At 36.5% G+C, this 13630-nt stretch overlaps 1 protein-coding gene across 1 annotated transcript in view; it reads left to right on the top strand.

The window, feature by feature from the left end:
- CPED1 (cadherin like and PC-esterase domain containing 1) overlaps window positions 1-2252 on the top strand; it is a 91111-nt gene extending 88859 nt beyond the window's left edge. Inside the window, exon 23 of the mRNA XM_070947354.1 lies at window positions 1782-2252. Within this exon, the coding sequence (XP_070803455.1) occupies window positions 1782-2009 (228 nt within the window). The 3' untranslated portion in view covers window positions 2010-2252. The remainder of the gene's footprint in view (window positions 1-1781) is intronic.
- The last annotated feature ends 11378 nt before the right edge of the window (window positions 2253-13630 follow it).

Raw genomic sequence — 13630 nt, 5'->3', positions numbered from 1 at the left:
AAATGGATTTAGGGGAACATGGCAAATTAAATCTTTCATAATACAGAATACTCTATAATGATGAATTAAGTGTTCATTAAAACTGGTTTGTTGCACAAAAGATGTTTAGTTTGATCTTTTTCTCTTCAAGTTAGCAACAGTGGCCAAACAGTGTCCCACAGGTTCTTTAGGTTTGGAGACAGTAGGCTCAAACCAGGGTGAACTGATAGCAGATGGACCCCTGGCCCTGGGAGGTAATTGTGTAGCAATTTTCCAGGCCTTTGTTTATGCGCTAAAGTTCCCTATCTGAGGACTTTTGCCACATTTTTACTTTTACTTTTGTCATTTTACCAGAGACTATAAACAATAACATCTGGAGATAGTTTAGTAGTGTATCTTGTCAGTGACTAGTCATATTTCAGTTGATACTGCTAGAAATATTTTTTAAAAAGGGGGTGTCCCTTGCAGACAACACTTGGGCATGGTCTGATGACATATTTTTCAATAATTTTGGAGAGACTGTGGACTGTATGCAGCTGCCTGCCCACCTCTCCAAGTAGGTAGGCTAGGAAATTCATCCCATCCTCTTTATCCTAATTGTTACAAACAGGAATAGAGATTAAAAGCCAGAATGATTTTGTATATAATGCTGCAAATTCTAGAGCTGGCTAAATAAACATAACAACACACAAAAGTGGCTATGTTTATGTGTAAAGGGGAAAAAAATTCCTTGTGTCTTACATGATGCCACTGTACCATATATTTTCAATCCATGCACAACAGTTCAGGTTTCTAAATTGCTAAGAAAATGTGTGATTTCTCAAGAACATTATTTACATGACTTTAAATAAATCATCTACACTCACCCAGAAAAACTGTATTTGGCCCATCCATTGCCATTGTATCCACTGTCAAAAGCAACAAAGCCCTAAAGTTTATCCATAGAGTTAGTTCTGGAAAAGCATATATTTTTGCTTTTCATGTTGCACTCTTGAGTATTCCACCATACAAGCATGGCAGGAAATATCATTATTTGGGCTAATATTGATTTCTATGCTTATGTACCCATAGGTAATCCTCAATTTATGACCCTAATCGAGCCTGCCCATCACATTATAAGTCCTGATGGTCGTAATGCAATTAACCCAATTTTGCTACCTTTTTATGGTGGTCATTAAATGAACACTATAATCATTAAATGAACCATCGGTTTATTATGAAGCTGTTTTTGTCAAAAATCACAAGTAAATGCCAATTCTCAACAAAACTGTCATAAAATGCAGTTATAAATGCAGCCCAGTTGCCAAATGCATGAAGTAGCATCACATGACTGGGGGCAACCATCATAACTGCAAATCTGGGTTATAAATAGCCCCCAGGTAGGTCCATCAGAACTTCAAACAGTGATTGGATTACATGCAGTGGTGGGATTCAGCCAGTTCGCACCACTTCGGGAGAACCAGTTGTTAACTTTCTGAGCAGTTTGGCAAACTGGTTGTTGGAAGAAATCATTAGGGCAGAGAACCAGTTGTTAAATTACTTGAATCCCACCACTAATTACATGTATTTACACTGTTGGGTAAACAGAACTAAGCTGCAAAGAAGAAAGGGATAAGAACTAACTTTACCACTTTTGAATATTGCATTGTAAGACATTTAAATGTTTGCAGAATAAAACAACAGTAATTGTTAGTAACTGTATTGTTATGCATATACCACTTGAACTGAGAATTTGTTGCATGAACTTGAAACATTAGCATAAATACCGGTAATTTGTAAACCATTGCTTCCATCTCTTTCAGGTGGTGAAATCAAAGGCATCTGAAAAAAGCTTTCCTATAGCAACAACATTCGCAAGACCCTATGTTCTGGGCAAATATTTCAACAACCAAAGCAACCTTGTAAAACTGCAAGCTTATGCATCCAAGTCTCAATCTCCTTATCATGTGAGAGGCCCAATCAATCAAGTTTATTCTGAAATACTCCTCAGCAGGATCTGTGGGAACAACAGAAAGGATGTCAGCGTGTAATTTCGAATGTTAGGCATGTAGAGCTCAAAGACTCCCCATTTTCCCATGGAGTGGCCCACTGATCCTCTCAGATTTAGTACACATTTCTCTGAAAGGCGGAACAGATTAGCATAATTCAAGACATGTGGGCATTTCATCAAAGCCATAGAAAATCAAGATGGATCTTCATAGATTTGTGGTTTCAGAGGGAGAAACAGAAGCACAAGTGGCAAAAGCAAAAAGAAAAAGTTACTTGAAATAGTGCCCAACGTTAAGTCAGATGTAAGCTACATTTATGCAATATTGTATGATAGGATATACTGCATTGCACTCATTCCATGTTTAAAGATTTTATGATTATAAATGAAAAAAGCAATAGAAGAAAATGTACTTTTAGCATTTGCATTGAAGAAATGATGGCATCAATTCTAAGACTGCAAAGTAATAATAATAAAAATCTCACAAGAGATTTTTGTCCAAACTGATTATGAGCCATCAAGTCAATTTCAACTCCTAGTGACCACACAGTTAAATCTTTTTCCATGACAAACTGTTCATAACTTGGTCTTTTAGTTCTTCCAATAGTCTATGCATCACTGTAACTGAACGCTTCCACCTTGTTGCTAGTTATTCTCTTCTCTTTCCTTCCATCCTTCCCAGCATTACAACCTTCGTTAGATCTCTTGAAATAATGTGTCCAAAGCAGGATAATTTTAGCTGGATCTAGTAGTGAGTATTTTGGGTTGATCTTGTTCAAATTAACCTGACTTATATTCAAAATGCTAGGTAATTTCCACTTGTAGCTCTATTGCACTGATTAAGGTTACACAAGTACCATGTGGCTCCATGAAGAAGTTTTATTCCTTCTTCTTTGTTCTCTGTTATTAAGTTGATGCAGATTTCAGAATGTTTGTCTGTAAACAGAAGCAAAACTTTAAAGAAAATTGCCCATATAAATACCTTTATTTTATAACATTACATTTTCCTTCTTCCTCCTCCAGTAGTGGAATTGACTTGAGAACTTCTAAACGAAATTATTGTACTGTTTAGCAAAACCATTTAAGAATGGGGAAAGAAACTTCAGCTTGTAACTTGGATCAAGGTAATATAAAAAAAGACCCAGTTTGGGGTAATGATTAATGGTATCATGAATCAAGGCAAATATACATGTCCTAATGGTCCTACAATGGTGCAGGATCCAATCTGGGTAAATCACTGGGAGCAGAGGTTTAGTCTCTCGAGCTTTCGGACTCGTGCTGGAGCCCATCCTCAGGGAACTTCTCTCTACAGCAGGGTGTCAAACTCAAGGCCAGGGGCCGGATCCAGCCTGTAGGGTGCTTAGATCTGGCCTGCGGGGTCACCCTGGAAACAGAGAAGGACTGGCCTGCAGTGCCTCTGCCAGTGAAAACAGAAGAGCTGCCTGTGGCCCTCCCAAGTTCCTTTTTTGCTGGCAGAGGGTTGCAGGAGACCATCGCAGCTGAAAACGGAGCTCGGGCGCCTGTTTTCGCTGGCAGAGCACTCAGGCTACCACAGGCGCCCCAAACATGAGTGATGTCAAGCTGGCCATGCTCACCCTGGCTATGCCCACCCCAGCCCCCCAAGGTCGAACACAACCCTGATGCATCTCTTAATGAAATCGAATTTGACACCCCTGCTCTACAGGAATGTGTCCTTTGGGGTATTCTATGCTTAGTATTTATGTGGTGCCTGATTGGGTGAGGCTTTTTATTGGTTGATTGGGGTATTGATGGCCGGCTATTAAGTTGTTGGTTGTTGTTTCCTTGTGCTGCCAAGTCCTCAGCTCCAAAGTACCTGATAAGCTGGTGGTAAATCAGCACTCCAGTTGACTGACAAGGAGCCCATTTCTCAGACTTCAATCATTTCCCTCTGTATCTTTGTACCTGCTCGGCCAAGGCATCAGGCTAGAAACCAGGAGACCATAAGTTCTAGTTCCACCTTAGGCATAAAGCCAGCTTGGGTCAGAAATTTTATCTCAATGCTAGGAAGTAGTAGACAATGGCAAAAACTTCTGGGAAACCTTGCCAAGAAAACTGCTAGGATTGTCCACTCCAGGCAGTCTCCAAGAATCAGACATGACTGAACAGAAGAAGAAAAAAGTATGAAACAGACTGGTTTCCTTAAAACCTTGTCATGAGATTGTAGTTGCAGGATTTGAATTGGTAGTGATATTTTTGACTTACATTTTTTAGCCATATGATGTATATACACTGTATTTTCTTTTGCTCTGCCAGAAATCACGCCCGAAGGCTAAGGGAGGTTACAGAAACCTTGATACTATTTGCTCAGCTCAGTGAGATTCTATATGTGCCTGGCAGCCCAGTTTACCTTGTTCGGTGTGTATTGCCAACAGAATCATAGCAACAGCAACAACAAAACAATTTCATTTTCTTGCAGTGACCTTGCAAGTGTTATCTGCAAGGTATGGTAAAAGAGGTCAAAATGGTAGCCATGACAATAGGACACACATTTAAAAAAATGGAAAGAGCTTTCATTTCACCATTATGGATGCTCTCTTGACTTTTCTATTATATCCTGCAGACACCACCGGTCTCTGCATTTGGACACATATTTTGCCTTTGTTCATTTCACTGATACTAGGGTGCAGTGTCCTCAAAATTTCTCTCTGAATATATTTTTCATAACCTTACAGAAATGATTATGCATGTATCTCAAACGAAAAATTACATACCTAGTCTAAACTTGAAGTAACTTGTATTAGTGCCAAAGGTAAACCTGAAATAAAGGTAAACCTGACTTACTGAAGAGTCTTAAAATAATTATATTTACTTATAACTTAAATATTCCTATGGATACAAATTCTGATTTTAAAAAACACACACACATTGAGAGGTGATCCAGATTTCAGAGAGCTTGATTACCTTCCAACAGAAGCAAATATTTAAAGAAGATTGCCTGTATAAATATATTTATACTGAAAATAATGTTAAAGTTGAAGTCATACAGAAAGTCTTTTAAAAAAAACAAACTATAACGAATTCTGGTTGTGTAATAGATTTCATGCTGGCAAATGTGCAATGTGAATTCTGAAGGTTCATTATTATATGGTTATCCTATGCTGTACTTCACTGTTTCATGTTTCTCAGATGTCGCTATTTTGAAAGCATCATTTCAGTGCTTTATTTAGGCATATTTTATGTCAATTTATCACTGTAACATGCAAATCAACCTAATATGAATACGGACCATAGATGTTTATCAGTGATACCTAAATTGTAATTAGGCAATAGTAAATATGTATAAAATAAATATTGATACATTGTATGATATATTTCCTCAGTATGAGTATCTTTTTAATTGGCATGTGACAACAGATTAATGAAAACATCATACAGGTAGTCCTCGATTTACAACTGCAATTGAGCCCAAAATTTCTGTTGCTAAGTGAGACTTTTGTTAAGTGAGTTTTGCCCCTTTTGATGACTTTTCTTGCCACATTTGTTACACGAATCATTGCAGTTTCTAAGTTAGTCACATGGTTGTTAAGAGAATCTGGTTTCCTCATTGGCTTTGCTTGTCAGAAAGTCACAAAAGGTGATTACATGACCCCAGGACACTGCAACTATCATAAATATGAGTCAGTTGCCAAACATCTGAATTTTGATCATGTGACAAGGGGGATGCTACAATGGTCATAAGTGTGAAAAGTCACTTTTTTCATTGTTGTTGTAACTTCGAACGGTTACCAAATGAACTGTTGTAAGTTGAGGACTGCCTGTTTTCTCTTGTATATTGTGTTGTCTGTTTTCTTTAGCATGCAGAGCATCTTGATGAAGAGATGTGTCCTAAACATCCTGTGAAACAATATGACCACACTGATTATATTGGATCTTTTTGGGAATAATGCACAGCAATGTCTTCATATTTTATATTCATGTATCAGGATATTTTCAGATGGCACCAGAGTCTCCACTCAGACTCATTCACTGATTAGAATTCACTTAAGACATCTGTAAAGGGCAACTCAAGATTTTTGACTAATAATAGTCATCTTCAACCATGTTGTATTGTTCTTCATCAGATTGTCTATCTATTGCTCAAAAGTTATCCAGAGTTATTTGGCCTCTGGTATCACTACTTTGCCTACCCCCACCTCCAGGGTGTCATAATATGCCACTGAAAACATTAGAATATCATTAAAAATAAAATAAATTTGACAAATGTTAGCATATATACAAACATATATACAAACAATTTGACAATTGTTATTAATTTAATGGTTTACTTTAGCTTTGATATAGATATTTATTCAAAGACCAGATGGTCTTTGAGTATTAAATCTAAAGATTATTAATAGTATAATTCTGTAACAATAATTTCTTGTTCTCATATAAAACTTTAAAAAATAAAAACAACATAGGGAAATTATTTTCAAATATCTAATCACAATTTTGTTACTTATGAAATACTTCATATGACAAAGAGGCATAATCATCAACATAATCTGTTCAATTTGCCATAATCCATTGGAAAAGCCAATATAATGTGTATGAGATGAAAAAAATAGTACACAACATTCATACTATGGGTTCAAATACTTCACTATGGTTTTGTTTTAATCATACTGTATTTAATTAACAAATCAAAAGTTCAAATATGTCAAAGCCATACTTTGCGATTTATAAAGCACCATGCTGTTTCGCACATTGGCTAAGCAAAAATTAAATGCATATTTCATGGAATAAATCTGTGACAGTATGAAAAAAGGAGGACCCCCAAATTTCACCCAGGTTCCATTTGACATAGTGTTATCCCATCCAGAAGAAGAGGTGGATGGTCCCTAAAAACCAGAGCCACTCAGTCTTGCTGAGGCTGCAATGAAATCTGTTTCTCCCATTCCAAACCCTCACATACCCCAGACACTAAGACAGAACCTCCATAACATCTCTTGATCAGCTCAGGACTGTTGAAAAACTGAATATCACCCACATACTGATGATAGCTCCTTTCATGCTATCAGATGACTTCACCTAGCAGTTTCATGTAATGTTAAGCTGGGGAAATCTGGATGTTGAAGTGCACATCTCTTAAAGATGCCAAATTTTAGAAACATAGTATAGACCCATGTTGGTGAACTTATGGCACATGTGCCAGAGGTGGCACGTAGAGCCCTCTCTGTGTGCATGCGTGCCGTCACCAGCTGCTCTTCCAGGTTCCATCACGCACATGCGCTGGCCAGCTGGTCCAGTGCACATGTGTACCGAGTAGCTGCTCTCTTCTGGATTCCGGCGTGCACATGCATGAAGACAAGCTGGCCAGCGCGCATGCACACACCAGAACCTGGAAGAGAGAAGCTGGCTGCTGCATGCATGCACACTGGCCAGCTGCTCTGTTCCGGGTTCTAGTGCTCCATCATGAGCACACACTCCAGTTTCAGCACTCGGTTCCGAAAAGGTTATCCGTCACTGATATAGACTAAAAAATTTACTTCAGAATATTAGGAGAAGAAGACTATGGTCCCTGTCGCTCAGCAATTTAGGAAGACTGTTTTAGATTATACAGGTGGTCCTTGATTTACAACAGTTCATTTAGAGTCTATTCAAAATTACAACAGCACTGGAAAAAGTAACTTATGATCATTGCATGTGATCCCCTTTTGCAAACCTCTGACAAGCAAGTCAAAGGGGAAGCCAGTTTCATTTAACAACCAGGTTACCAACTTAACAACTGCAATGATTCACTTAACAACTGTGGCAAGAAAGGTTGTAAAATGGGGGGGGGGAAATCACTTAATAAATGTTTCACTTAGCAACATAAATTTTGGGCTCCATTGACATAAATTGAGGACTACCTCTACTGTGAATACTGCTTGAATATGTTTTTAAGTGAAGTGCAGTATACAAACAACTCTTAATTCTTACATATATTTATCTGGGACTAATCCCCAGTGAACTCTGCTGGGCTTATTTCTGAGTGCCGGACTGCAAGTCAAATTTTTACTTTTGCAAAGATCATTGGTATTACCTGAAACAAAATCCTAAAGAATGGTTTTCTTACCCACAAGTATAAACACAGTATAGTTTTTTTCCCACCTGCATGCTGAGAAATGACTTTAGACTTCACCTGTTTACTTACCTGACTACACGGAAGAATGCAACAGAAGTTTTCCTTCATGGTGATGAGAACATTCCCTTCATTTGTTATTGCAATTTTTTTTCAAAAAAAAAAAAAAAGTAGGAGTGGAGAAATTGTGTGTGTTTGTGTGTAAACAAATATCTCTTATTCATATTTAACACAGAGATCATTTTAACATGAGATTGAATAAACACAGTAAATAAAAATAAGCAGTATCTGTATCTGCCATTTGGAGCAGACCAAGCTACTGTATGCTAATGTACTTGGAGATATAGTATATTTTGAGCATGAACTATGCAAATAGTTTGCATTTTACTTTCTTAGTGTTCCTTTAACCCATCAAAGGAATGGGTCTTGAGACTTATGTACCCTCAAGATATACTTTCTTAATCAAGCTATCTTTCTGCTACATTCAGTTCACTGAAACCTTTCTGTGTGGCATACCATCTCCCCAAACTTCCTAAAGTTCAAACGAAAGCATGTTTCAAAATCAATTTTTAATACTTTGCTGAAACATTCCAATTAGCACGTCCATGTGGCTGGTTTTCACATTGCATTTGGAGCATTAGGGAAAAAAGCATAATGGCTGGAAAAAAAAAGTGATAAAGAGCCATATTTATGTGCAAAACTCCATATTTATGTGCAAAATTCTTTCGCTCTGGGCTTTGTTTTCATAACCTTTTCAAAACAAAGTACTATATCAGGATAGCAACATGGCAAATAATATTGATAAATAATACCTAATATTGGCAAATAATAACTAATATTCTGACTCTGACTGGGTTGCAGTTACATGGCAAAGAGTACAATTGGATAATGTAAAAATTAGATGTAAGAGATTGGGATAGGAGAGCAATTCATAGTTTTCAGATTTAATCAGCATGGAAGTGGATGTAAATAGATTGAGAATTAATATCTGTAACTAATTCCTCTATAATAGCTCTAACTGAACTATAACATTGTACTGAATTTTAATTATTTTCTTTTGTGGCATTTCCAAATTCAATATAAATCATCATACAATATCAATCATTAGCCTTTTGGTGTTTTTGTTATATGTTACCAAATGAACAGAATTGCTATTTAAAATAAAAATAAAGAAAAAAGCATAAATGTAGAGTTCAGTAATATATGTACCATCTAATTCCAGAAGGGTGGACTTTCCTTACACATCTTTGTTCTATTTTAAACATCAGCAGCCTAATAGCATAAATGATTCACTTTAACCATGTGTGCCTTTAACTCTCAAACCACATTTTTTTTTAAAAAAATCATTAGGTATTGATTTGGTTGATTTATTTTTCAATAAAAAAGAAAGAGTGACATCCTGTTTTATTCTCATAGATGGGGTGGGGATGTGGGGTAGGCAATAATAGCAATTTTATGACCTGTGGACTTCACCTACCAGAATTCTGAACCAGCCATGTTGGGAGTTGAAGTCCACAGTTGTGAAGTTGCTACAAATTGCTCATCCTGTGCTCATCATCTTCACCATCTTGAAAACATTTTTAGGGCATAAAAATAATTGTACTGTAACATCCTGCTGTAATTACAGAACATGCATTGATAGACTCAACCTATCATAGCTGGATAAAACTCCATATTTATGTGCAAAATTCTTTCGCTCTGGGCTTTGTTTTCATAACCTTTTCAAAACAAAGAATTGTGTACAGTAGATCAACTGTTCCGCAGTTATTGGCAGACCTGGATTTATGTTCTGTTTCCTCATTCCCCACCAGAAAGCATATAGTTTAAATAACTGGAAAGCACATGGAATGACATGACACGCCATGACATGACATACAAGCTCTTGTATTTGGATCTGCATTTTTAAAAAATCTCCACTTATACTTCAATATTGCCTTCCTCCAAAGACATTAAGGGAAACATTTTAAATGTTCTCAGAAATTCAGATTCTTATAACTAAAAGAAACTGTAATCTTTCATCCTTCATGCTTTACCATAGATAGAACACAGATATAGAATGTGTTTTCTTTCTTTAACAACATTCTACCTCCTTCTCCCTCTCCTCTCCAGAAACATGCTGACAGGGAAGGAAAGCATAATGAACAGAACAGAACAGAATATAAGAGCCTTGGTAGTACAAGGGTTTAAGGCACCCTGTTATTAAGCTGCTTAAGACCAGCTGCCTGCAATTACTGCAGGGTTCGAATCTCGCCAAGGCTCAAGGTTGACTCAGCCTTCCATCCTTTCTAAGGTAGGTGAAATGAGGACCCAGTTTGTGGGGGCAATAAGCTGACTTTGTATAAATATACAAAAGGATGAAGGCTATTGCTGAGCACATTGTAAGCCGCCCTGAGTCTTCGGAGAAGGGCGGCATATAAATCAAATTTTTAAAAAAAAAAAATATTCAAATCAACAACAACCTAAGATGCTGGCAGCAACCCGTATCAACCATCAGCGCCAGTCAATGATATTTGTGATACATTTTTAAATGTTTAGTTGACTGAGTTTCATGTTTAATGAATAAAAGAGATAATAATAGTAAAAACAACAACAGCAGCTTCCATCCTGCGACAATATCTGTCAAACATCCAGATTTGCCTATCTCACATCTTGGTAAGGATTCGATAGATAGACAAAAATGCCAAATCCAGTTTGAACATCTGGCTGACTGTGTGATGAATTATTATTATTATTATTATTATTATTATTATTATTATTATTATTATTATTGAGTACAGACTTTTGAATACAGAAAGATTGTCATTTGGAACACAACACATCAGATATCACAGTTGTTGATGGCCAAAATGTACAATTTATTGATATTGCTGTACCAGGAGACGCCAGAATCAAAGAAAAAGAACTGGAAAAAATCACGAAATATCACGACCTGGCCATTGAAACTACGCGATTCTGGATGAAACATGTAACAGTGATACCCATTGTCATTGGGGCACTTGGTACCATGTCCAAGAATTTTATAAAATACATCAAGAAATTGCAGCTTCCTGCAATAACACCAGCAGAACTGCAAAAAACTGCACTACTCGGCACATCGTATATTTTAAGAAGATACTTGGTTGATACCTAGGACGCTGGCAGCAACCCGTATCAACCATTAGCACCAGTCAATGGTATTTGTGATACATTTTAAAATATTCGGTTTACTGAGTTTCATGTTTAATGAATAAAAAATAATAATAGCCCTAACTATATTGCAGTACAGTAATCTCATTACCAGCTGCTTTTTTGTTACAGCCTATGCTTTATTCTCATTTATACAGGTTTGTAGTACAAATTACTGTCTATACCTCATTAATGATGCCACTATTACTTAAATGGAAGCAAAAATATGATACAAAAACATGAAATCAGGAGAAATGAGTATTATACTGAGTGTCTGGAATTAGAGAATGTCATTCTCCCATATCCTACATATTTCCTTACAACTAAAAAAAGTCCTTCCCTTTTAGGAGCCTGTAATCACTGAAAGTTTACAGGCCCTTCCTGACACAAGAAATGCATAGCAGATATTTTTTTTCTTTGCATCCTAGGAGAGAGGATTGAACTCTCAACCTTCCGAATGTCTTCACCACTAGGCCATCACACCGCTCATTTCATATTCTCCTCCAATTCCATCCCCAAAATGTTCTCTTCTGAAATGTATTGTAGTGGTTTTGCTGTCATATAGATTTTGAGGTGTCCTTCTGAAACATCACCATTTATTGCAGTTTTCCAATGTGCAAGCCTGCGTCCAGCACTGCCCATTCGGAATCAGTTTCATTTTTATGAATTGCAGCATTAAGTCAGAAACCTTTATGAAGAACTGATGCTGTTTTCGGAGGCATCCTCAGGCGCCAATCAAGATAATTTTTCAGACTGCAAAGCTAGGGTTGCCAGGTCTGCTTCCAAAAAATAGCGGACAAGCAGGGGGGGGGTTTAAGTAGTAAAAAAAAAAAAAAATTACAATTAAATTATATATTTTCTTACAAACATTTTAACACGTATTAAAATAATAACTTCAAAACTACTTAAAATTCAAAACATCAAATATATTATAATAATATGTAAAATATTAAATTACATTTTACATGTACATACAAATATTAAAGTACATTTTACATTTGCTGTCGTGTGTATTTTTTATTTGACTGCGCAGCTTTGATCAATTCTTTGTGTTTAAGGAATAATTCTTTAATTTCAGTACAACATTGAGAAATATTAAAAAATATACAAAGTTCACTTCGAACTGATGGTACAAGCAGTCGGTTACGTTCGTCAGTCCACAAATTTCCCATGATGCTGAAAATTCATTCAACGTTTGCATTTGATACCGGAATTGATGCACAATACTGGAACAGTTTCAGTAAACTCGGAGCTGGCTCTTTCTTGAAAAAGTACGTCCACTTATCAAGGGATAAATCGCCCTGCAGATGAACATAAACTTCTTCTAAGGCAGAAATTTCATCGAAGAGAGTGTTGGATGGAAGTTCTTCTCACCATGGTGATAATAACCAGATGTTCGTCATTTCTTCTAAAGTTGGAGGATTATTGCGATCAATTAGATTGAAACAACTTAGCATCTCATATACTGAATCAGTGAAATTATACCACTTTTCTAGGTACGCAATGGCTCTTTGATACACGTTGATGGCTTCTTTCTTGAACTTTTGCACGGCATTCTCAGGCAAATGTTTTTTACGTAAGGCAAATAAAACTTTCATTCCAAAAAACTGCTCATCGTATTTTTTTTGCAAAGAATCACGCAGCTTACACATGATAATGTGAAGATCACATGCAAGAATTTTCTTACTTTCCAGCTTCAGTAGGGTGTCTTGCATTATTGACATGAAGAAGTGCGTGAAATATAAATACAATTCTGAAATTGTTGGTTCATCGTCCTTTGTGAGTTCATTTTCCTGATCTGAAATAAGGTTCCAGATAACCTTATGGCACTCATCAGATCCAAGAGAAATAAAATACGATTTTAGAGGTATCCAGTTTAAAAGAAGTCTTTCGACTGCTTTAAACAAACTTAACCAACGTGTTGGAACATGGTGCAAAACTTCATGGAATTCTGACTCGCAAAACTCAAAAAATGATTTCAACTCTTCTCGTTTCTTCGCAGAATTCGAAAATTTGGCAAAAACCTTCAGCACTACATTTTCGATATCAAAAGATAACTGCTTTAATGCATTTTTTGCCCTGTTGTGTAAAATGTGATTATTGCAATGAGCAGCTACAATATTGTCATTTTCCAGCAATAATTTTTGGTAAACAGATTTGTTCACTCCATAATTGACCGTTGCATTATCTGCTGTGTAAGCTGAAACATTATTTATTTCCAATTCGTTATCACTAAGAACTCGACACAGCTGATTTTTTATTGATGTAGAATCTTCGAAAGAATCCTCATAAAAGTCTAAAATTTTCACACACAGTCCTTCTTCACAAGTAAAATATTGTGCAACAACGGGATACATTTTGCGATTTCCCTTGTTTGATGCATCAGTGGAGAGAGAAAATGGAATTCCAGTTTTAAGATCATTGAGAACCAACTC

Source organism: Pituophis catenifer, unplaced genomic scaffold (genome assembly GCF_029215685.1).
Source record: "Pituophis catenifer annectens isolate HBS135680 unplaced genomic scaffold, rPitCat1.0.hap2 SCAF_7, whole genome shotgun sequence".
In the NCBI taxonomy this organism is placed as follows: Eukaryota; Metazoa; Chordata; class Lepidosauria; order Squamata; family Colubridae; genus Pituophis; species Pituophis catenifer.
The sequence above is the reverse complement of the archived record's forward strand: the minus strand, read 5'-3'. Positions and strand labels throughout refer to the sequence as shown.